The sequence below is a fragment of the Cnephaeus nilssonii genome, assembly GCF_951640355.1.
Source record: "Cnephaeus nilssonii genome assembly, chromosome: 10".
NCBI classification, from domain to species: Eukaryota; Metazoa; Chordata; class Mammalia; order Chiroptera; family Vespertilionidae; genus Cnephaeus; species Cnephaeus nilssonii.
In genome coordinates, this window is record NC_137081.1 from 56,375,571 (window position 1) to 56,398,854 (window position 23,284).

General features: G+C 38.7%; 1 protein-coding gene across 12 annotated transcripts in view; it reads right to left on the reverse strand.

Moving 5' to 3' along the window:
- PKP4 (plakophilin 4) overlaps positions 1–23,284 on the reverse strand; it is a 237,556-nt gene that overhangs the window by 134,416 nt on the left and 79,856 nt on the right. For 11 of the 12 annotated variants that reach the window (XM_079782903.1, XM_079782896.1, XM_079782901.1 and 8 more), the window contains exon 2: positions 22,300–22,436. In XM_079782903.1, coding sequence (XP_079639029.1) covers positions 22,300–22,431 — 132 coding nt within the window. In that variant the 5' untranslated portion in view covers positions 22,432–22,436. Of the gene's footprint in view, positions 1–22,299; positions 22,437–23,284 lie in introns of those variants that run through there. The other variant, XM_079782898.1, reaches the window with a different exon arrangement.

A 23,284-nucleotide genomic window follows, 5' to 3' on the forward strand; every position in this document is an offset into this window, starting at 1 on the left:
TTAATAGCTTTAATTAAGTGAATCCAACGACCACAGGCCTGGTGGGAATTTTAACACTAAGAAAAGATGTTCTTTTCCATGTAAGCCTATCAGGCAAACCAGAGTTACATTAAAGAATGATTATTAATACTTAAGTGAAAAAAAAGAATAATGACAACTAAGTAATTGTATTTGTAAAATGTTATTCTAAAAAACATTCATGCAAGATACTTTGAATATATAACTGTATTTTTTGATACAAAAAAAGCATGGGTAAGCAGCAAAACAACCTATGCTGCTTTAATAGTCACATCTTTAAAAGGCCAGGTTGTCTTGACTGAATTCCCCAATAGGGCACCCCATTTGTTTTCTAGAAGTTTATAGGCTTTTCTTAAAGTACTCATTTTGCAAACCTAAACTAACAAAGTAGCAATAAATGTTGAATGCTTAGAACATAAGTGCCCAGTGTTGCATAAACTTCAAAATCGACAGCTAGAGAATTTAGAGTGCAGAGCATTTCCAACACTACTTTTCACTGGAACACAGGCTGCCAGGAACCCTCCACAGGGTCTGAGAAGCAGACAGAGACCATGAGTCTGTCAAACTGAAAAGATCCCAGGCTGCCACCCCTGCTGACTGCGCAGCCAAAGAGGAGGGCGGAAGATCAGCCCTGCAGGGAGGCACAGCCATGGTGGCAGAGTGCTTGTTGGGCCACACTGCTTGTCCAAAGACTCACACCCACCTTTGAAAAATCTTTTACAGCACATGTCCTGGGGTGATGAAATACTCTATATTTTAAGTGTGGTTACATAACTGTATTCACTTGTCAAAACTCATAGAACTATTCACTGACAGGGTATATTTTATTGTATGAAAATTATACATCAATAAACCTGCTTTAAAAACATTAACACACATCTCCATCTTTTCTGTTTAGGTTGTGACATTTTAACCTACAGCTACCTTTCTTATAATTCTGGCAATACTGCTAGAGATTTATTTACTAATCCACCTTGATGCACCACACACACACACACACACACACACACACACACACACACACACGCGCGCGCGCGCGCGCACTTCAGGCAACATTTCTCCACATGAATGGGCTGTCCAATTTAACTTCTTGGCAGCAGATTTTTTCCACTCTGTGAGGCCCACAGAAGGTGCCTCAGGAGAGTGAGTTTTGATCCTCCATGTGTGCCAGACCCTTCTGGCATTTTCTCCGCCTCCGCTAAGATGCTGGGACAACACCATAACCATTAGCTACACTGCTCTGAAGTGAAACGCCATTTACACTGGGTTGAATCATTTTAGACGCCTTTTAAAAACCACAACCATACATATTAGGCATAATCATAAATATTTTTCACAACTTAGATGCTTTATTTCTATAAATTCATGTAATTTTTAAAGCAATGATTGAAAGGTGTTAAGTTCAATCAGAGTAAGCTACTATGTTTTCAATAAAATCATGGTAATTAAATCAAGAAAACTTATTAATTTAAAATTTTGTTAATAAGTGCAAAATATGGGCATTGGAATATTAATGACTTTTTCCAAACTGATCAACACAAAAGATTAATTACTAGGCCATGCAGTTAAATCAATTTCTACCTTCTCCTTTGATTAAGTTTCCTGTTTTCAATTTCAAATTTGTCTACTTAAAATGAATTTTATGAGGATAGAATATTTTTCTACCTGTAAAAAGCTAAAAGGTCTCTGAGCTAGTCTCTGTGATTCTGTCTACATCTTACATGAAGGAACCATCCAGGGAGGGGAGATGACTGGCTCCCACTCTTGCAGGCACAGAGGGCTAACAAGCAGGGACTGCAGCATCTCATGGTGGCTCTAGACCGCTGAAAGCTCTGACATCTGCAGAACAAGTGATTCAAGGAAATGGATCATGTGTTGTTGGTGACCAACATATCCCAGGAGACATGAAGTATTGTAGCAATACAATGGATAGTTGCCAATTTGCCCTAACAAATCCTACATAGATCTGTATGGACACCTTAGAAATGTCTGTGCTCCTTCAAGAACCCCATCCGGGAATCAAAAAACTCACACTGTTCAAAACTTTAAAACAGATATTTGCACAAAGAGGCTAACAGGTGAATGACTCAGATAGATAAGATTTAAAGGTATCTGCATGTTGTCAAGGTGCAGAAATACAGCAGGCAAATGTTGACATTATTATGGCATCCAGCATAATCTAAAAGGCAATCAACGTTTTTGCTCCGTCTTGGAAATCAAAATCATGGTCCAGATATGCTAGCTAGGAAATTTTATGCACAGAAATGGCAAGAGGGAAAGAAAGTATACTTAACTTAGATCACTTGGTTTAGGTGGTTTGTGCCACTATAAAGTTACTTTCTTCCCCTTTGTAATTAATAACATCTTGTGAGGAGATACTTTGAGACTATGTAAATAAATTATGTAAATATCCTATTTCTCATCATATTTACCCACTAATTTTAACAACCATTGGTGATTACCAAATATACCTCCCCCCCAATTCCATTATTTTAGGACTGATTTTTACAAGCAGACATACTGGATGATGAGGAGGAAGGGAGTCTATCAATCACACCTTAAGGAATCCTGATCTGGTTTTAACCAGAGAGGAAGGCTGCCAACATTCCACAGAAAAACTGTAGATAAATTAATGGAATGAGGTGGGGGTTAATATTCTTTTCTCTTCATGGAAACACCTATTTCCAGTTACAAGAGGTGTTATTAAAAACACAATGATGCATTCCCTAGATTAACCATATTTGTTTATTCAAAAGCCCTCATAATCAAATGCATGAACTTTTCACAATAAGGCAAAGATAAGCTGATGAGTTATTAGGGTTAAGACAAAATAAAGATGAAATATGGATGACTTCAGAGGAGTGACTGCACCTAACTACCTATGGGCCCAGCAGTCCCCAGAGAAATAGCAAAGGGTGTGGGAAGAGTCTAAATCTGAATTGGGGGTAAGATGGAAATTCAACTAAAGAACCCACGCTTACAGGGATATCAATGCAGGGCCACTAGAATTTTCCCCAAAAACTGAAAAGTAGGACAATAACATTTTAAAGGATTAAAAGGCAGACTATACTTAGTCAAGTTTATTTTTCAGATATGAAATAAAACAATCTTCCCCAGTAAAAGTACGCTTCTGGTACTACTGAAAACCTAACATTTATGGAGTTGTATAACCTAAAGCAATTTCTTCAGCATTAACATAGAGAAACCAAATATAAATAATAAATTTTCCCACAGGGTTAAAGTCTTACGTATCCACCAATTCTGTTTCTTTATAAGTAAATATGAATGTAACTGCTTCAATCTTAAAATACTCCTGAAGCATAAGATTTTATTTCCATAGCCTGGTCCTCAAATAGATAAGTAAGGCTTCATTTTATTAAAACTATCAATACAGGCTTCTTTAGGTTATTTCAATAAAACCATTTCCGATATAAGGTAATTGTCTGGATCCCTGTCTGCCATCCAAAGACTTTATCTGCGATTCCAGCCATGGTGCGTTACATTGCACACATTCCTCTTCCCCAAAAAAAAAGTGTGGATGAAAAAAAACGAAACCAAAAATTTTATATCCACCACTTCACGCAGCCGCAGCTAGACTAGAACTTCAGCCCTTGAGCCTCACTGGCTGAACTCCCAAGAGCTTCCTTCTACTCCCAGCCAATCGTGTCACCTTGTGTCTATTGTTCACTCAGACATTTGTTCAAAACTATTTCTTGGGTGCCTGGTACCAAGCTGGAAGTAAAATAAATGTCTGCCAAAGAACCTGTGCTTTGCTAAAGCTCACAGTCTCGTTTCAGCTAAGTCATGCTGGAATTTAAAAAAAACAACATTAATACTTTCCGGCCAAGAGCACATGCCTGGGTTGTGGGCTCGATCCCCAGTAGGGGGCGTGCAGGAGGCAGCCGATCAATGATTCTCTCTCATCACTAATGTTTCTATCTTTCTCTCCCTCTCCCTTCCTCTCTAAAATTAATAAAATATATTTAAAAGAAACATCAATGATGAGAGGGAATCACTGATAGGCTGCCTCCTGCAGGCCCCACAGTGGGGATCAAGCCCGCAACCCAGGCATGTACCCTGATCAAGAATTGAACCGTGACCTCCTGGTTCATAGGTCAGCTCTCAGTCACTGAACCAAACCGGATGGGCTAAAAAGAGTTTTAATTTTCTTTTCCAATCTATGTGTCCTTTCTTTTTCTTGACTTACTGCACTGGCCTAAATCTTAGAAGAAAAGTGTTTAGTCTTTTATCATAATACTAGAGGCCCAGTGCATGAAATTTGTGCACATGTAGGGTCCCTAGCGGCTGCTGGCCGCTGGCCGGGGCCCCCCTTCCCTGGCTGCCAGCTAGAGCCTGCCTTCATTCAGCGCTGCCACCTGATGGTCAGTGCACATCATAGCAAGTGATTAGACTCCCGGTCAGTCAAACTCCCAAGGGAACACTTTGCATATTGGGCTTTTATATATATACTAGAGGCCCGGTGCACAAAATTCGTGCGGGGGGGGGAGGGTTGTCCCTCAGCCCAGCCTGCACCCTCACCAATGTAGGGACATCCCTCTCACAATCCAGGACTGCTGGCTCCCAACCACTCTCCTGCCTGATTGCCCCTAACTGCTTCTGCCTGCCAGCCTGATCACCCCCTAACCACACCCCTGCCAGCCTGATCGACACCTAACTGCTCCCCTGCCGGCCCGATTGCCCCTAACTGCCCTCCCCTGCAGGCCTGGTCACCCCCAACTGCCCTCCCCTGCAGGCCTTGGTCCCCCCCCCCAAATTTCCTCCCCTGCAGGCCTGGTCCCCCCAACTGCCCTCCTCTGCTGGCCCGGTCACCCCTAACTGCCCTCCCTTGCAGGCCTGTTCCCTCCCAACTGCCCTCCCTGCTGGCCATCTTGTGGTAGCTATCTTGTGTCCACAGGGGGGCAGCCATCTTTGACCACATGGGGACAGCCATCTTGTGTGTTGGAGCGATGGTCAATTTGCATATTACCTCTTTATTATATAGGAGATACATATATATATTTAATTTATAATTCATAATTTAATTTAATTGTTCACTATTATATTATATTTAATTAGCTTTAGGTTTTCCATAGATACCTCTTATCATATTTTACTGAGAGTTCATGAATGAGTATTTAATTTTATCAAATGCTTTTTCTATTGGGGTGATAACATGGGTTTTTCTCTTTCTAATAATATGGTGAATTACCTTGCTAAATTTTCAACTCCTAAGCCAACCTTGCATTCTCAGAATAAACCACATGTAGTCATGAGAAATTAACTTTTTACAAGTTGTTGGATTGTAGTTGGTAATTTTCTGCAAAAAAATTTCTGCATTTACATTTATGAGACATATTGATTTGTAATTTTCTTGAAATATCGCTACAGCTGCTCGTTTTGGTATAAGAGTAATGTTACATGTACTATTCAAATTTAAGGAATATTTTAGGTTCTTCTTTTCTCTATTAGTCTGCTTTTCCTCTTTGAAATATGGAAAGAAATACAAACTGCATTTCACAAGTAATTCTCCTGATAAAATTCTAGAAACATACTTGCTATATATACCTTAATACTCTGATTTAACACTTACCATTTAAAAATGAGTTAAGCCCTGATTGGGTGGCCTAGTTAGTTGGAGCATTGTCCCATACACCAAAAGGTTGCAGGTTCAATTCCTGGTCAGGCCACATACCTAGGTTGCGGGTTCAATTTCCGGTTGGGGTGGGTACAGGAGGCAACCAGTCCATCTTTCGCTCTCACAATGATGTTTCTCTCTCTCTCTTTCTCAAATCAATAAACATATCCTCGAGTGAAGATTTAATTTTTTTTTTTTTTTGTAAGAGTTAAAATTAAAAGTCTGCCCTAACCAGTTTGGCTCAGTGGAGAGAGTGTCAGCCCTCAGACTGCAGGGTCCTATGTTGATTCCAGTCAAGGGCATGCATCTTGGTTGTTGGCTCAATCCCCAGTAGGGGGCATGCAGGAGGCAACTGATGGATGTTCCTCATTGATATTTCTAACTCTCTATTCCTCTCCCTTCCTCTATAAAATCAATAAAATATATTTAAAAAATAAAATAGCCCTAGCTGGTTTCGCTCAGTGGATAGACCGTTGGCCTCCGGACTGAAGTGTCCCACTCAAGGGCATGCTCCGGTTGTGGGCTCGATCCCCAGTAGGGGGCATGCAGGAGGCAGCCAATCAATGATTCTCTCTCATCATTGATATTGCTATCTCTCCCTCTCTGAAATCAATAAAAATATATTTAAAACAATAATAAATAAATAAATAAATAAAAAGAGTTAAAAGTTCAAGACACATTGGTAGACTCCAAAGGCCATTTTCGGAATGACATGCCATACTGTCCCTGACTACTCTGTCAGGAGGGAAATCGTAATGCTTAAATCAATAAGTGCCCTTTTCTAAAAATCACTCCATCTCCAGTGACAGAATTAAGATTATATTTTAAAAGCCTTTGACGTACTCTGGCCTCGTGCTTCGTGATTCCAACTTATCTCTTAGCTCAGTGGTCGGCAAACTCATTAGTCAACAGAGCATGTGGCTCGCGAGCCAGTTTGTCGACCACTGTCTTAGCTTTTAGACCTGAACTTTTATATTTCAGCCATTTTTGCATACGCTCCAGGCCTACTTCTAAATGGTATTAAATACCATTTAATACCTTTTTTGTACTGTCTCTTTATCTGCTTTTTATTCATAATCTATGCTTACCTCAATGCTCAGCATGTTATTTCTCTATGTCTATCTTCTAACCACTGAACTGAACTGCCTGAGAGGGAATCTTTTTCTCAAAAGGAAAATTAAGTTGATTTTGACACCTCACTTGGGCTGCCTACTGCAACATTTTTTGGCTCATGCCATATGCTGATATATGTCCCAACAAAAATTGCACTTTTCTTTACTGTATACTGACGTCAACCAAACTCACAAATACCATGTGACTACTTACAAAAGGAAGATTCCAAAAACATTAGGTTTAAATATATATTGCCTATAGTTTTTGCTATTTAACCATTGTAACCTAAGCATTTCCTGTTTGCAAGTTTCTCTGAATGCAGTAATTAAATAAAGTTTTCACAATCTCTCAAGGAGAGTAAAGCAAACACCTGAAGAAAAATGCTGTTTGAATTAAAAAATTACTGTATAAAAAATAAATTGGGAAGAGAACTTTATATGATGGAATCTAAAAAGATTCATATTTGAGATATTTTTCTTCTTCATTTTATTTAATACCATTTAGAAGGTCTCACATAGAATTTCTCTACTTACACAATATTCAGTTCAAAGAAATCCCAGAATAGTGGCACAAATTCAGTATACATTTAAAAAATAATCTGACAGTCAAATGCAGAATGAATGATGGGTAGTATCCTAAGGTATTCCAGGTATAAATAATTGAAAAGATAGCAATTTAATCTGAATTTACAGTTCATTTTTTAAAAGACTAAACCCAGCAAGAATAATCCATTATCTACTTCAACCAAAAATATGCTTCTAAGTTTGAAATATTTTCAAAGGCTTGCATATAAACCTTTCTTGATTGATCATGAGAGAAACTATATGCAGGAGAAAATGAGTCCTGGGAATTACATGAAGAAAGCAATCATAACTCTTGGCATTTATGTAGAGATTTTACCTTCAAATAATTTCTATAAACATTAAACTAATGAAATCATGCAATGCATTTGTGAAATTTCACTAAGGTACCAGGCTTAAATCAAACATGACCTAGGTAGTAAATATGCAGACATGTATTAATAAATAGCTATAATTGTTCATAGATATGGTAAAGAGATCTACTGGGATCAGGTTTAAATAAGTATGAATGCTATTAACTATATGCAGGTATTATTATGAAAATCCTAACTTCTGCATCTGCTGAGATGCCCTAATAGTTGTGCTGTTACCGTAAAAGGCCTTCAGCTCGTGAGATTTACTAATGCTCTGAGCAATGGGTAACAAGGGCACTTGCCCTTCAGCAGTTTACAACTTAAAAGAACAGACCCCATGCCTCACATTTTAAAAACTCTTTTCCACCTTCCCTACTTTTTATACAAACAATAGAAGACATTGCTGCTGGCGGGGGTGTAGGAAGAGCAAAAGGCCAAAACTGAGGAAGCAGGAAAAGGAAACAGCTGTTAAAGAAAGGAAACAGAGGAAGAGAGGCACAGACTCCCATTGAGGAGGCCACACCCCCAAAAGGCAGAGGGATGAAAGAGTTCCTCCTGAGGGCACAAAGCTGATCAGAATTAAATCTCAATTGTCTAGTGTGCCATGGCTCCCACCTAAATGTGGAAGCGGGCCTGCTCTCTTCTATCCTGCGTACTCAATTCTCCCAAGTTCTGGATCTCTGGGCTCCCAGTGGCACTGCGTGCAGAGGACAGAATGATTGGCCTCGGAGGGGAGAGGGCTCTGGGTGGGACAGTGAAGTTTCATTCATTCATTGTGACAAAGCTTCTTTAACACTTCACTGCTACACTCCCTGTTTCCACCTGCAAGTAAAGAGGGCTCGGCAGGGTTTCTGCTCGCCTCAAGTCCCAACAGACGATGAATGTGAACTTGTCCCAAAGTCAATTATAAATGGATAACAGATGTGTATATACCAAGTTGGATGAATGATTTTATGAGAACACAGGACCTCCTAGCTTCTGGTGGCATGTTCAATTCAGACCATTCACTAATCATGCAAAAGAAACCACAAACAAACAAGTTCCTATTACTGTCCCTGTCTCCTTTATGCAGCTTCATGAGTGGAATAAAAGGAATACAATGCAACCAGGACTTTTCTGTTGTGCTGTGGAAGTGGGAATAAGGGTGGAATAAGAGACAAATAAGGCAGGGAGAACCAAATTTAGATGTCTAACTTGAAAATATTTGAGGACTAAATTAATCTTTACTTCTTAGTGCACAATGCTACATAATAAAACTGTACTTCCTATAAAGACATTTTTTATTCTTATTTTGCTTAGTATAATGATATCATATCAATGCTTCATAATAACTTTTACAATTTAGAGAGTTTCTAAGTCCCTTTATTCTCATGTATCTCACAATGCTTGCATGCAATAGACCATCAATAAATTACTCTTATCCCCATTATCCAACAGACAGACCTTGGAAACACCACATGGCTGGCCTGGAGCCACACAGCTAGGAAGTGGTCATGCTTCCTTCCACTAGGATGGCCCTCCTGAGCCCTGGCAAGAGCACAAGCTCTGTAACTGGGGGCAGAAGGGGGGCCATGAACAGCTACTTAAGCCATTCACACCTCAGTTCCCTCATACTTAAATGAGATAATCTCCACAATTCTTGCAATTTAGTGATGGGAGTTAAATGAGCTACACACACTGCCATCGCTTGCACAGTGCCTGGCCCACAGTAAGTGCTCAGGACACACTGTTATTCTAACAAGTCTGCCTGCCTCTCTGGTAAAGACAGATGGGTAGAGCAAGTCTAGTCGCTCAGTGGCTTTCTCCCTAGTTATGACCTTTTCATGCACTCTTTTAAAAACTGCTACGTGCATCCTTTGTACTGGTTAATAACATTTCATTCTCTATCATCTTGGAGTGAAGAGCTGTTCCACGAGACTAAAGTTTCTGGATATTCAAAGCTTATCCTTCAAATGCTAATTTATTTTCTAATTTCAAATACTCCTAAGGTATTATGCCTTTTCCTGACTTGTTAAATGGAATACTTGTTAAATGGAATACACTTTTCTTGGTAATTGAAAGTATCACTGTGAACATTCACAACCAGATGGTGACATCATTAATCCCTGGGCCTGCCTTCCCGTTGTTCTGTCCCCTTCCCTGATCATCAGCTGTTGCTATCACTGTTCCTCTTCTAATTCTGATCTTCATCCTTTCCTGCCCTTTGAGCTCTCTCCTCGTCTTGTCCACGCCCCATGCCTTAGCCAAATTTAACATCTAAAATATATTCTACAAAAATACAAAGTTAACAAAAGTATGTATTTCAAACTACACTGAAAAAGACTGAGTGCCTAAAGAGCAAAATATAGGATCTCTCTAGTTATTCGGAGGCACTTTCACTGTAATTTTTAGTACATCTCAAAGTGCTGTAGGTGCCAGTACCCTGACCTCCACAAGCACATGTACACCTGTGCATGTATTGAATTACACCTGTGTGCATACTAGGTACTGAGAATAAAAGACTGAATAAAATAGATAACTTTGCTACTCTTATGGATCAGATGTTTGAATTACAAAACTTCTGTTTTCCTTAAAGTGGAATATTTCCGTTGAGATTACACTTTGAAATTTATTCATTTTCAATCGTAAAGGAAACAGTTTTCAGGTGGTGGCAGTATGGGGGGGGGGGGGTGTCTGTATTCAACATGCCTACAAATGTAACTTGCGATTCTGAGTTCTCTGAAGAGAAACCTGGTGACATTATAAAAATACATTTAAGCCCTAAGTGGTTTGGCTCAGTGGATAGAGCATCAACGTGCGTACTGAAGGGTCCCAGGTTCGATTCCGGTCAAGGGCATGTACCTTGGTTGCGGGCACATCCCCTGTAGGGTACAGCTGATCGATGTTTCTCTCTCATTGATGTTTCTAACTCTCTATCCCTCTCCCTTCCTCTCTGTAAAAAAAAAATCAATGAAATATATTTTTAAAAAATACATTTAAATTTAAGAGCCTAGTACAATTTTTCCAAATGCAGGAACTAAGAAGTAAAGAAATAAAAACAAAACACTTAAGTCTCAGCAACATTAATTACTCATACTGGGCATATTCAGTAATTTCCTTTATAATTTTCAATATGGTAATAGCATGAGAAGTTCAATATGAGGATTTAAAAACAAATTGATTTCCATTACACAATTTTTACGAGATGGCAACAGCATGACAAGATGAATGAGGATTTAAAAAAAAAATTAATCTATACTTGTAGAATGTTAAAAATTGGCATGTTAAGGCTTAACGGGGAGAAGAGCTTAAAGCAATTCAAAATGGGAACTTATTGATAACCCAAGGAAATGAAATTTTATTCTACTCTCCATAGCACTTCTTATTGCAAATGTTAAATAGAGAAACAAAACTATCTCCCACAAAGTGTAAAACTCAGTGTAATGATTCTGATTCTGGTCCAGAAAGGACCACCAAGGAACATCAAGTCCAGCTCAGTTCAGCCTAACACTAACCAAAAGGAGGGTAGAGTGAGGCAGATAGAGAACAGAGGAACAGCAAGGCCTGGTTGCCAGGGTTTTGGCGATGGGAGGGAGAAATGGAATAGTGGGGACTAGCTGTAGTTATAAAAATATTAATCATGCTCTTTTAACCATGATTGTTTTGTTCTGATTAAAGCACATTCTGACCTGGCAGGGATTTGTACACCCCAGAACCTGGAAGTTAACCTCAAAATGTGGTCCATTCTCCTTATCTGAGAACTGCCTACCACCATGGAAAGATTAGCAACCTTGCTGAAACAATGGAGTCCCAGAGGCACCCATCTTTTGCAACCCCGGCCCACACTGCTGTAACCTGTAACCATTATACCCATTCGTATTCCTTTTGCCCATTTCCCCATGTATTCTTTGTTCTTCTACCCAATATAAGCAGCTGGATTATGGGGGTGCGGGGAAGCAGATAACCTGCTGCTCTCCCATGCTGCCCGCACTATCTATATAATAAAAGTCTAAGTGATGTTACGGCAGAACGACCAGAATGACCAGTCGCTATGATGCGCATTGACCACCAGGGGGCAGACACTCACCGCAGGAGCTGGGCTCAGAGCCGATGAGCCAGAAGCCAGGCTCACAGCTGGTGAGTGCAGCGGCAGTGGCGGGAGCCTCTCCTTCCTCCGCTGCAGGCCGGTGGTAAGGAGTGAGGGGTCCCGGACTGTGAGAGCCCCAAACTGTGAAAGGGATGTCTGACTGCTGGCAGGCGGACATCCCGAGGGCTCCCGGACTGTGAGAGGGAGCAGGCTGGGCTGAAGCCACACCCCCACCTCCAGTGCACAAATTTCATGCACCGGGCCTCTATTTGTAAAATAAAATGCTCATATGCGATTCAACCTTATCTCTGCTTAATTGGCACAAGTAGTGACAGGCAGCCTGGACCCATCCCTTGTCAGGTTTAAGGACACTCACATTCTTCCCAAGCAGACTATGACTATGGCAGAAATTATTGGTTGTAAATTATTATTTTAGCTGCTCTCAAGGCTGCTCAGCTGGAGACTGTATTCCCACCTTCCGGGTCAACTTGCTATAGTGCAAGTGACCGAGTTCTATGCCTATGAGGAACAAGTCACATCTAGGCCACTCACTCCCCTGGATTATCAGATTATTGCTATAAATAAAGACGAGGGTAACAATTAAAAAGTATTCACTGTGGTACAGTGATGTCCTCAGGGCAAACTGAAGCCCCCAGGGCTCTCTGTGCCTTTTCTAGAGGATCCAGGAGCTGGCTGGCTGTGAGGATGCTCCCAGGTGACCATCTGACTTTTTTTCTGAGCCGTCGAGGTGCTTGCCCTTCCAACTTGCAGTGCTAATCTGCTATGGAAATGAAAAGTTGTATTGGTCAACAGTTTTCTCAAGATGTTTAAAAATCTATTTAGAGCAATGAAAATGCTAGCTAAAACAGCCACAGAATAGCAAACTGGACCTTATGCTTTGCAATATTGTAGCCAACCTACTTTATTTTATTGAGCATTTCTAGTATGCCTGGGATAAAGGACCTCAAAGGTAGAACATTTTTTTTCTTCTTCAGATACAAGAACTGTATTGGAAATAGCTCCGTATTTTTTGCATAGCTCTAGTCATAAAATACGACAGTCCTAATTACTACATTAACCTTCTTTTGTTTAGGAATATATCAAAAGGGAACATTTAGAGAGCATACTGATGTGAGCTCTGACAGCTCAAATAAATCAGTCAGTGTGATTACAATTGGCTTTGGATTGTATTCAGGTTATGAAAGGCAAGGATAGATTATAGATGGGTATGTGCCACTGTAGCAGTGATAAATTCTCAACTTCTTTGATATTTCTTCAGGCTTACACATGACTCATGAGGGCTACATTTTTAATGAAACAATGCTGAAAGCATTTAAAAGCTAGAACATATAATCATCTTGGTACAGAGAGGTCCCCACCGCAAAGAGATGTGTGAAATCATTTCAAAATGTAGTCAGTCTACTGTCTCTAGGCTTGTTGGGTTAGTGGGGCTAATGTCTGTTTCCTGTGGTGGTGGTACTGGTGATGGCAGTAGTATGTAGTAGGGAGAGAAAAGAGCAAAATTGGATTGTATCAGAAAGTGGCAGGCCCAGTAAAGCTACTAATGTAGGTTCTCTGTCCTCATGACAGGCCTGGAACCGGTGATGCACTGACCACTCTTCTCAATCCCACTCTACTGGCCAGAGAGGAGGAGAAATCTTCTCCAGTTCTAGCAATAGGGTGAGTCTCTTCATGGTTTTTAACAGGAAATCAAAAGAAGTTTTATCAAAAGTTAAATTTTAAAAACCAACCAAAAAATAGTTTCACATCAGTAAAATACGTTTTCCCTATTTGTGGTGTTGCTCAGATAAGCTAAGTGTTAATAGCATTCTGTTTATATCCATCACTACACAAACGTAAGTTTTATGTTCTTATCTAGACCATCAAATCTTCTAATCAATTGGTTTAGAATAATGCCAACAGTAGCAATTACTAAGATATATTTTTCCATAAAATAATTTAACAAAAATTCACTTTCTCATTATATTTTGCTAACTGAAATAAAAGAAAAATCAAGATCCTGCTGTTAATAGTTTACATTAAACAAAAAACAATATTCATTTTATCAAGAAACAATGAGAAAAGTTGCAATGGGAAAACTCCAGCACACTACCCCACTTCCAACAGTTATAGCTTTAAAGCAAGAAACATGAGGTAGCTGAGGTCATGAAGAGAAAAATGAAGGTGCTGATTAAGTTCACACGTGGGCAGGGTTACTCTTTAAAAAAAAAAAATAAAACTAAACAATTTATGAAAATATTTTGCTTACATCAATTTTATGATGGAAATAAATTTCTAAAAAAAATACAGAAATGCTAAATATGGAGGAAATAGTAAGAATTAATTCCTTCACATGCAGTGGCGAAGGACCTTTATCTTGATTTAGACTTTAGGAATGACTGTAGGAAAATTTACTAATCAGATATATGCCTATTAGGGTAGGTGATACCACATAATAAACATTTTTTTGATGTCATGCTGCTTTATAGAAATTTTCATATGTAAAAGTCTATATATTAAATAGTCTATATATTGAAATGCCTTGAATTCTAATTTTTAAGAGAAAATTAAATTTTTTTCAAGAGCCAAGAGATCTCAATTCTAAGAAAACTATCTTCCAACTTATGGTAGCCATTTTCATCTCTGAAATGATTTATATAGAAGTTAATTGTATAACATGCATTTGTCTTCAAGTTTCAATCATGTGCTCTTCCAATCTTCTTGCAGACTGTTTCTATTATTTGCAACCCCTGTATTATTAAGATTTGAACACATAAAAACTCATAAGCTCAGAATAGATCTCTTTGAACTACTTGGAAAAAAAGTATACATTTTAAATGATTTTTCTTAGGCATGCCTAAAACAAAAGAATCCTATCCTAAATTACTTTGCAGATCTGATCACTTTGGAAACAATACATTCATAAAATAGAAACAGATGCAGTAAGACCATATTAATCCATTTCTGCAAAAGTAAAAAAAATGGCAATTTAGAAATTGAGTACACTTAAACATGAAGATAGACTGTATTTTTCTATAGCTATGGCATAACTTCAGGGTTATACCTGAGGGGGAAAATGTTTCTGAAATATTTTTCTCTCGAGAAGTGATTCTAAAAAGAAAAATGATCATGCAGTGCAGAGAATTCAATGTTGAATGATCCTGTCATCCATTTAATCTCACCAACTCAGCAGTCACTCATTTCAAATTTAATAGCATAAAGTTTGCATGTACAGGGGAAAAATTATTCCATATATTCATAATTTAACTGAATAGGAATTGTGAACTGGAAAGGAAATTATCATTTTAAACATGCAAAGTCAGGGTTGATTTTAAGTATTAATAAAGAAATAATATATTACTTTCAAATGTAAAAGAATGGTAATGCTAATTCAGTGGTAAAAATTAAAATTAAGAGTGCCTAAGTTAACAAATTTACATAAAACTGATACATTACAGAATATATCTATAGCCTGCTTAAATAAAAAAGGGATAAGAGTACATGTTTCTAGATTTTGTGGGTCCAATTACTGCACATAAAAGTATATGATACTATTTGTGTCTCTGCATTCTTCTGAGGGTAAAAACTGTATGAAACACATCATCTTTGTCTCCTCACCCCTTCCCTCCCCTCCCTTTCCTGGACAGAGAGCTTTCAATCAATATATTTTATTTAGTTAAAAGTAAGCATAAGCTAACTATAGGGGACAGTGAGCACTTTTACATTCTAAGTTCATTAACCCAATAAATATTTGGGGGCACCTATTATGTATTTCATGTCTTGTATATGTGATCTAGCTATGTGTGAAAAGCCAGATGGAGTTTGTTCAAATTTCTGGAGATTTGTCAATGCACCTAAAAAATGTCTCCAATTGACTCAAAAGAGAATACTCAGCTATTAACAATGTATTAAGATTAGTAAACTTTGCTAACAGATCCAGCTGATTAACCGTCAGTCTCTCAGAAAGCATGGGCAGATATTAAAATATTATGTTAGCTATAACAGTTGTCAGCTAACTTGGCAATCTACTTCTGTATGTTGCTGAGGGAAAAATTTTTTTTGAATACTCAAATACTAAATAAACCTTTTGGCCACACTCTATGTAGTCTTTAATCACAGAGATACCTGAAGTGGGAGATACAGTACATCATTAAGACATAGAAGAGAAGAAATGTTACACTGTGACCACAACACATGCAATTTAAGAAGGCTGATTTCCTGAGAGCCAAGGATCAGGGTTCAAAATTCTTGAGTCCAGGCCAGTGTCTTAAGAGCTCTAACACTTGACCTCATTTTGAACCTCATTTCCATAATATTAAGGAGATAAAGCTAAAAACTTTAAGATCCCACAGAAATCACTTAGAAAAGACACAATCTTACCTTGAGTTTGATGATGCAGTACAGGCACAGGAGACTTCACCATACATCATGCAATAATTACAATTAACAGTTACCAATAAAAAAAATACTAAGTTACTAATAGAAAAAAATGTGAAGTTTCAGGCACTGTATTTCTAGTACAGGGCTTTTAGCTAGGCTACAAACTACACTTGTTTACAGCTGAAATAAAACTCTATCTTCTGCATGTGAGGTGTGTCATAGTGAACTATTTCATTGTAAATAAATGTAGGGGCCAAATAAAAGGAAGTTGCAAAGGCAAGTGCACAACAGTTGAGTTTTTCAGTTTCAGAGGAATAAAGTAAATAATTGTACTGGAATTTGTTCAGTTCTGGGCATTCTGCCATACAGGAAGGGTGTGTAATTACTAAGGCTAACATATCCATGTAAAAATGAAGTAATATCAATAGGGCACAGTAGGGCTCCAAATTTCCTTATTTTATCTTCAAAAAATTAAGGATTTCTAATGACTCTCATTTTACTCTTTGAAATTTAAATATCACTTGAGTTAATACCAAAGGTAGAACTGGATTTTCCCAGAAGTCGGAAATATTATCCTGAAAGGTAGTGTTCTCTTCGAGAGACTCACTAATGAAGAACACTGCAATTTTCACTCATCAAAGATAACAAAAAAAGTGCATGTGGTGGTATCTAATTAGGACTTCATCGTAGTAAGAGAAGTACAAATAAAATTATTATGTTTTACCAAATCTTTCCTTGCTTACCATTTCATACTTTCTAGAATGGCCTCAACCTTCCATCTGGATTCCAAACTTCTTAAATCATAAACCAAATATAAGGAATGTGGTTTGTGAGAGAACAACAGAAAGGAAGTTAAGAGTGCCTGGGTATGGCCAAGTTCAAATAGAGATCTCAATTATTCAAGCAACTTCATGACAGAAAACAAAAGAGTATAATACATAGTACATGTGTAATTTTACAAACGTAAATCAACTTACATTCTATATAGAGGTATGAATTATACTTGCTAACCCTATCCATGATTGGCCATATGGTCTTTTAAAGAGTATTTTCCTCTCCCAATTGATAATAACAGCCATGGCCAACTGCTTCCTTTGTGCCTGTGAAGTCAGCTGACACCTCTGACTAAGTCGCAGGGATGGCAGCAGGAGCTCTGAAGATATCACATTTGGCCACATTTCTTTATCTTACTGTATATACGATATTAAGCTAGGTCCTAGACCATTCTTAAATTTCCCAGATAATTGAAAACTATCAGGATTAAAAAAAAAATTCCTTGCTTCCACCCTAGCTGGTTTGGCTCAGTGAACAGAGCATCAGCCTGCGGAATGAGGGTCCTGGATTTGATTTCGGTCAAGGACACATGCCCGGGTTGCGGGCTCAATCCCCAGTAGGGGGCATGCAGGAGGCAGCCAATCAAAGATTCTCTCTCGTTATTGATGTTTCTCTCTCTCTCCCTTCCTCTCTGAAATCAATAAAAATAATTATTATTTTTTTAAGTCTTTGTTTCCAACATCTGCATTCATCATGGACTCCTGGACTCTTACTAAGAGCTGAGCTGAACAGTAGGACCTGCCAAATGATGATCCTGATTACAGCAAACTGGTAGCTTAAAGTTCAATTGACATTTCCTGTAATTTCGGATTCAAGTCCAAGGATCACATTGCTTCGTTATTCCCACGGGTTGACTATATTTCTCTCAAGCATGTACCTTAACTGAGAGACTTTTCTTTAGTGGTTATCTATATAACCTGGTATAGAGGATGATGGTAGATATTCTTTGGTATCACCAAGATAGTCACATCCTTTTATTTCCTACACGTAATTCAGCTAAGTTATATGGGAGATAAAATACCTAACCTTATGCCATTATTAGACCATCACTATAAAATAAAATTTTAGTTTGCTTCACGCAGAGACTGGATTTAATTCCTAGATCAGTATGGATAAATGCAATTCATGCTATCTTAGAGACAAGAATGTACAGCTAGGTAATTAGTTTTCTGGGTGCTGTTTGAGATTCTCTTGCTTAGTAAAGTTTCTATGAATGTGGCTCCAGGTCCCATTATCTTCACAAAACAGTCTGGCAGTGGGAGACAATGTGATAGCTAGTATTAGTCATCCATTCCCTTCTTGAACAATCACTTATATAAAAGGGGCTGGTAACATGTGTGAAACAATGTATAAAACATGGCTCTGTCCTCAGGTAGCTGATTTTATAATCCCAAGGAGCATGGGATAAGTCACAATAGGGGTATAAAGTGCTATAGGTCAGGAGGGAGATTTGACTGCAGGTGGGTGAAGGTGGCTTCAGGAAAGAGGTAGCACTTGAACAGAAGTAGGCTCCTTCTTTTATCTGCCAAAGAGCAAGGACTTTAAATATATAATTGCACAGGTATGCATCTATGTGACTGACATAAATATGAAAGGTTATCACATTACAAAAGAGAGGGGAATGTGAATATCAGCATTTTGTCAAGGAATAGGAACAGTTTCTGGCTTCTAGATCCCAGAAAAGTGTCACCATGTAGCCAGGCAGAGGAAGATTTAATTGTTTTATGACAATCTAAAACCAATTTCATATAGTAATAGACCAATGATTTGTTAACAAGACCACTCTGGTTGCCTGCCATTTCCTTCCCAACTATTTTATAAATTGGCCCTGAGGGGTCAGGGGGTTGGGGTAGCAAGGAAGTATGTAGCAAGGAAGCTATTTTAGTGGCTTGAATGTGCTTTATTCAAGAAACCACACCTTTTCCCTCAAAATTCAGTTGTGTACTAAAAGATATCATTTCCCAATTATTTAACCAAATGCCTTGATATTATGTTACGTTTGGGGTTGCACAAAATCAGCACGTTAAAAAAAATATTTTCACATGCTCTATTTCTTATACTACATACCTAAAACTGTTCTAATCTGTGAGACCAACATGATAAGGTTTGGAAGTTTAATACCATGCAGAAGTGAAAAATTGTCACAGCAGAAATATGGCCCAGTATTCAGAATGTTTCCTTGTTTTCACATCAATTGTCCAAAAGAAGGCTCACTGAACCCCTGTATATACTTAAAAACAGTATAAGAAGAGCTTTTTCTCTTTATGTGATAATGAAGATGACAATAGTAATATTAATCCTTACTAAGAGCACTAAGTGCCAGACACTGTTGCAAGTGCCCTCAATAACCATTATTATCCTCATTTTACCGAAAAACGGAGGCATAGAGAGGTTAAGAAATCTTTCCAAGATCACACAGTAAGTAGTGGGGCCAGGACAGGAACCCAGACCATCCATCCAGTTGCACTGCAGAGTCTCTTCCTTCCGTACCCTAAGGAAACTTCCTTCCTGAGATACGGCTGCCATCAAACAAGGCCTGTTCTTTGAGATCAGTGGAGCTGATACCATCAATCCAGGGCTATGAGCATTGCATAGTAGTACGGCATATCCTATATAATAAAGAGGTAATATGCAAAGTGACCCTCACACACTCACAAGATGGCTGCCTTCAACCAGGCCAGCAGGGGGGTTAGTGAGGGACGACCAAACAACTGAACAGCAGGCTGTGTGGGGTGACCAGGCGGGCGGGGAGCGGGGGGGTTAGTTGGGCGCGACCAGGCCAGCAAGGGGGGGGGGGGGTGCAGTTGGGGGTGACCAGGATGGCAGGGAGGAGGCAGTTGGGGGCGACCTGGCCAGCAGCGGGGGACAGTTAGGGGCGACCAGGCTGGCGGGGGGGGGGGGGGGGGGGCGCAGTTAGGGGCAATCAGGCCAGCATGCAGAGGCAGTGAGGGGCGATCAGGTTGGCAGGCAGGTGAGCAATTAGGAGCCAGTGGTCCAAGATTCTGAGAGGGATGTCCGACTGCCGGTTTAGGCCCGATCCTAGGGACAGGCAGTTGGACATCCCCCAATTGGAGAGGGTGCAGGATGGGCTGAGGGGACCCCCCCCCCCTTGTGCACAAATTTCATGCACCGGGCCTCTAGTATTTAAATAATTATGCAGCCCACCGAAGAATATGGTTCTATTGATACAATACATGATCAAGGACATAATCTAATATTAACTATTCCATTTAAGTATAATAAGACTGAGAATGTCACATTCTGACTAACAGACTAATAAAATCAAATATATAAGATGAATAGTAATTAGGTTTCTTATTTCTATATAACTCTGTCTCACTGGGCAGATAATAGGGAGTGACATATTTTAGGAAAGTCCTAAGAAATTTTTATGCCAACTACAGAGAAATCAGAATATGTTGCCTGGTGCCACAAAAACCCTATGCGAGCTACAGTTATTTAAAGTTGGACGAGTATCTTGGAACAAGAGATAGATACAGTGTCTTGGCTTGAATGATTGAAATACTGACTGACCATTGACTTTAAAATGATTTAAATACTGAAAAAGCAACTTTAAAAGAAATTAAGAATGAAAACTATAAATGTATACTAATGAACTCAAAATTTTAGAACAGGAATGGAAGCAAAGAGTAGAATATATCCTTCTACTAACAAAATAATACAGGAGACATAAGGTAATTCTCCTAATAAACAACAAATATCTGGTTTGGGGGGTTTGGTTTTTTTAGCTATCTTGAAAAAATGGAACGCTTTTGGCTATCCCCCAGACAATATCCATTCAGAACACTACTTACTGCCAAAAGATAAAACTTAGAAGGCATCTGAAGCCATCAAGGAACTACAGTGCCAAATTGATGATAGGTTTCCAATTGTCCTCAACATGCAGGGTATCTGGTCTCAAGATACAAACACAAAGTCCTGCTGCTATGGTTACTGAAAACAGTTTCTAGTTTTAAGTCAGTTCTGGGCCTTTTGATAAATTTACCATCATATTTCACAAGAACGCAGTATACTTTAAGAGCCCCAAATAAATCAGACTCTTTTCATTTTACAGCTCCTTGGGTCAAATCTTGACAACCATGAAGTACTATAAAAAATCAAAATCAAAAAAAGAGTTCCTTTTCCCTCCCTAAAGGTGAGAGAAGCTTAGATAATTTATGGTTTGGTGAAAAACAAAAACAGTACCAAATACAATTTTCTTGTCTTCTCAAATTCTTACGTTGTGGGATGTTTATAAATTAATTTCTAGGAGGAATGGTAAATATTTTGACATCTTGATATTAGAATAAGTTGTGAAATCATTTTTCTTGAAAACACAGCTCTAATGTCAGACATATGTCATAGTTCTGGAGTATCATTCATAACACACACCTACTTTACAGCAACAGTAAATAAATGAGGTATTAAAAAATTCTTTACTATTTGTACTCAGTGGTCATTTGAACTGCCAATATTGATTTTTAAAAGAATACTCCAGCAAATATACATCTACATTTGTATCTCTTGAGAAAAAATGACCCAGGGGGTTAATCATAAGATTTTTAAGTTTTTAGTTAGATTATATCCAACACAATAACTCTCACAAATGGTGTATATTTTTGTTTTGTTTTGAAGGGAGGGACAGAAGTCCATCTCTGTGTCTTTAACATTACATTCACTTTATTAAACTTTTAAAGCATAAAAAATTAAATTTAGGAATTCCAATCTCTAAGCATAACAGATAAGTTCTAATTTAGAAGGCTACTTGGGTTTGAAGGATAAATAGTATTAAGGGCCTTAAGAAAAACAACATAAATATGACATTGAAGCAAACTGGCACAGTTTGACAAGTATTAGAACACTAGCTCACAAAATGAATATACTTTGATTCAGACAAACACAACAAATATAGCCTTTATCCAAAAATCACAGAGACAGCCCTAGATAATACCCATGTTAAAGGTTCAACACTACAGGCCAAAAGTTGCCAGAGTCCTGGCAGAGAAGTTAACAACGTGACTACGCTTGACAAAGCTTTGCGCGCATGCACACACTCTGCAATGGGGGAGACAGACACCGATCACCATCAATATTGTCCTTACTTGCAGACGCACAAGTATCCTGCATGTTCCGATTCTGACTGGCACCTGGAGCAGCTCTACATGCCAGTCATCCCAATGTACTCAGGGATGTAAACACCTTATAATTAGAAAACGTGAAGGCGTCAAGGACGTTAGACAAATTTAAAACACATCCAAAGATTAATTTTTAAAGGCATTGAAGAAATAATTAATTGCAAATTCCAGTAAGAGGATGTACCTGCTCCTTCACAGAAGCTAGAATAGTGGTGGCTGTGGTCTCGGGTTCCATGCCTGGGCCAGTGCAGGCAGCTTCCTGGCGGATCTGTGGCTGCCCCTCCTCCACCAGTGAGGCCTGCTCAGGAGCTGGCATTCCTCCTGCAATCAAGCAGGAAAAGAGTTAACACTTTCTCCAGGTCTCCTCTGAGGATCTGCAGATGGTTCCTAGAAAGTACATAATGATCACAATACCCAAGGCTATTTGATTTTTAGAAGTCAACATCTAGGGCCAAATGTATAGTGAGTAGTACCAAATATTAAAAAATAAATTTAAATGTAATGATAAAAAATACTAAGAAAATATTTAGACATCATAGTAAAAAAAAAATGACATGAAAAGGGTTGGAAAGGAAGGCTCTTAAATTAAAAATATACTAAGGACAATAAAGTTGTTAGGAGCTTGTTAAATAATTGGCAAGCCTTGTAATCAGATAACCAATAAGTAAATATGATTCTTATGAAACAAATAACAATAAACACTCTATATTTGCTATAAGAGCCAGTTTTCAGAAAAGTATACACACAAGAAGACAGCTACAAATGTACAAATGCTGTACCAATTACAGAAGAGGCTTAGGCAATAGAAAAAAAGGTTACAAAACTTAAGGAAGCCTTGAACATAAACAAAAGTCTGCTGTACTTAAAAGAAATGCAAGGGGATCTCCAGTGGCGCAATCGGTTAGCGCGCGGTACTTATAAGAAATGCAAGGCTTAATTATCTACACTAATAAAAGAGTAAGATGCAAATTGACCGTACCTTCGCAACGCCCACCAGCCAATCAGGAGTGAGTATGCAAATTAACCCAGCAAAGCTGGTGGATTGATTTGCATACACAGGTGCCTAGTGGCCGGGGGCGGGACACTTGTGTCATCACCATGGTGATGACACAGGCGTTCCCCAAGGCTCCAGCTGCTCTGGGCTTCTGGGCAGCGTGGGAAGGTGGAAA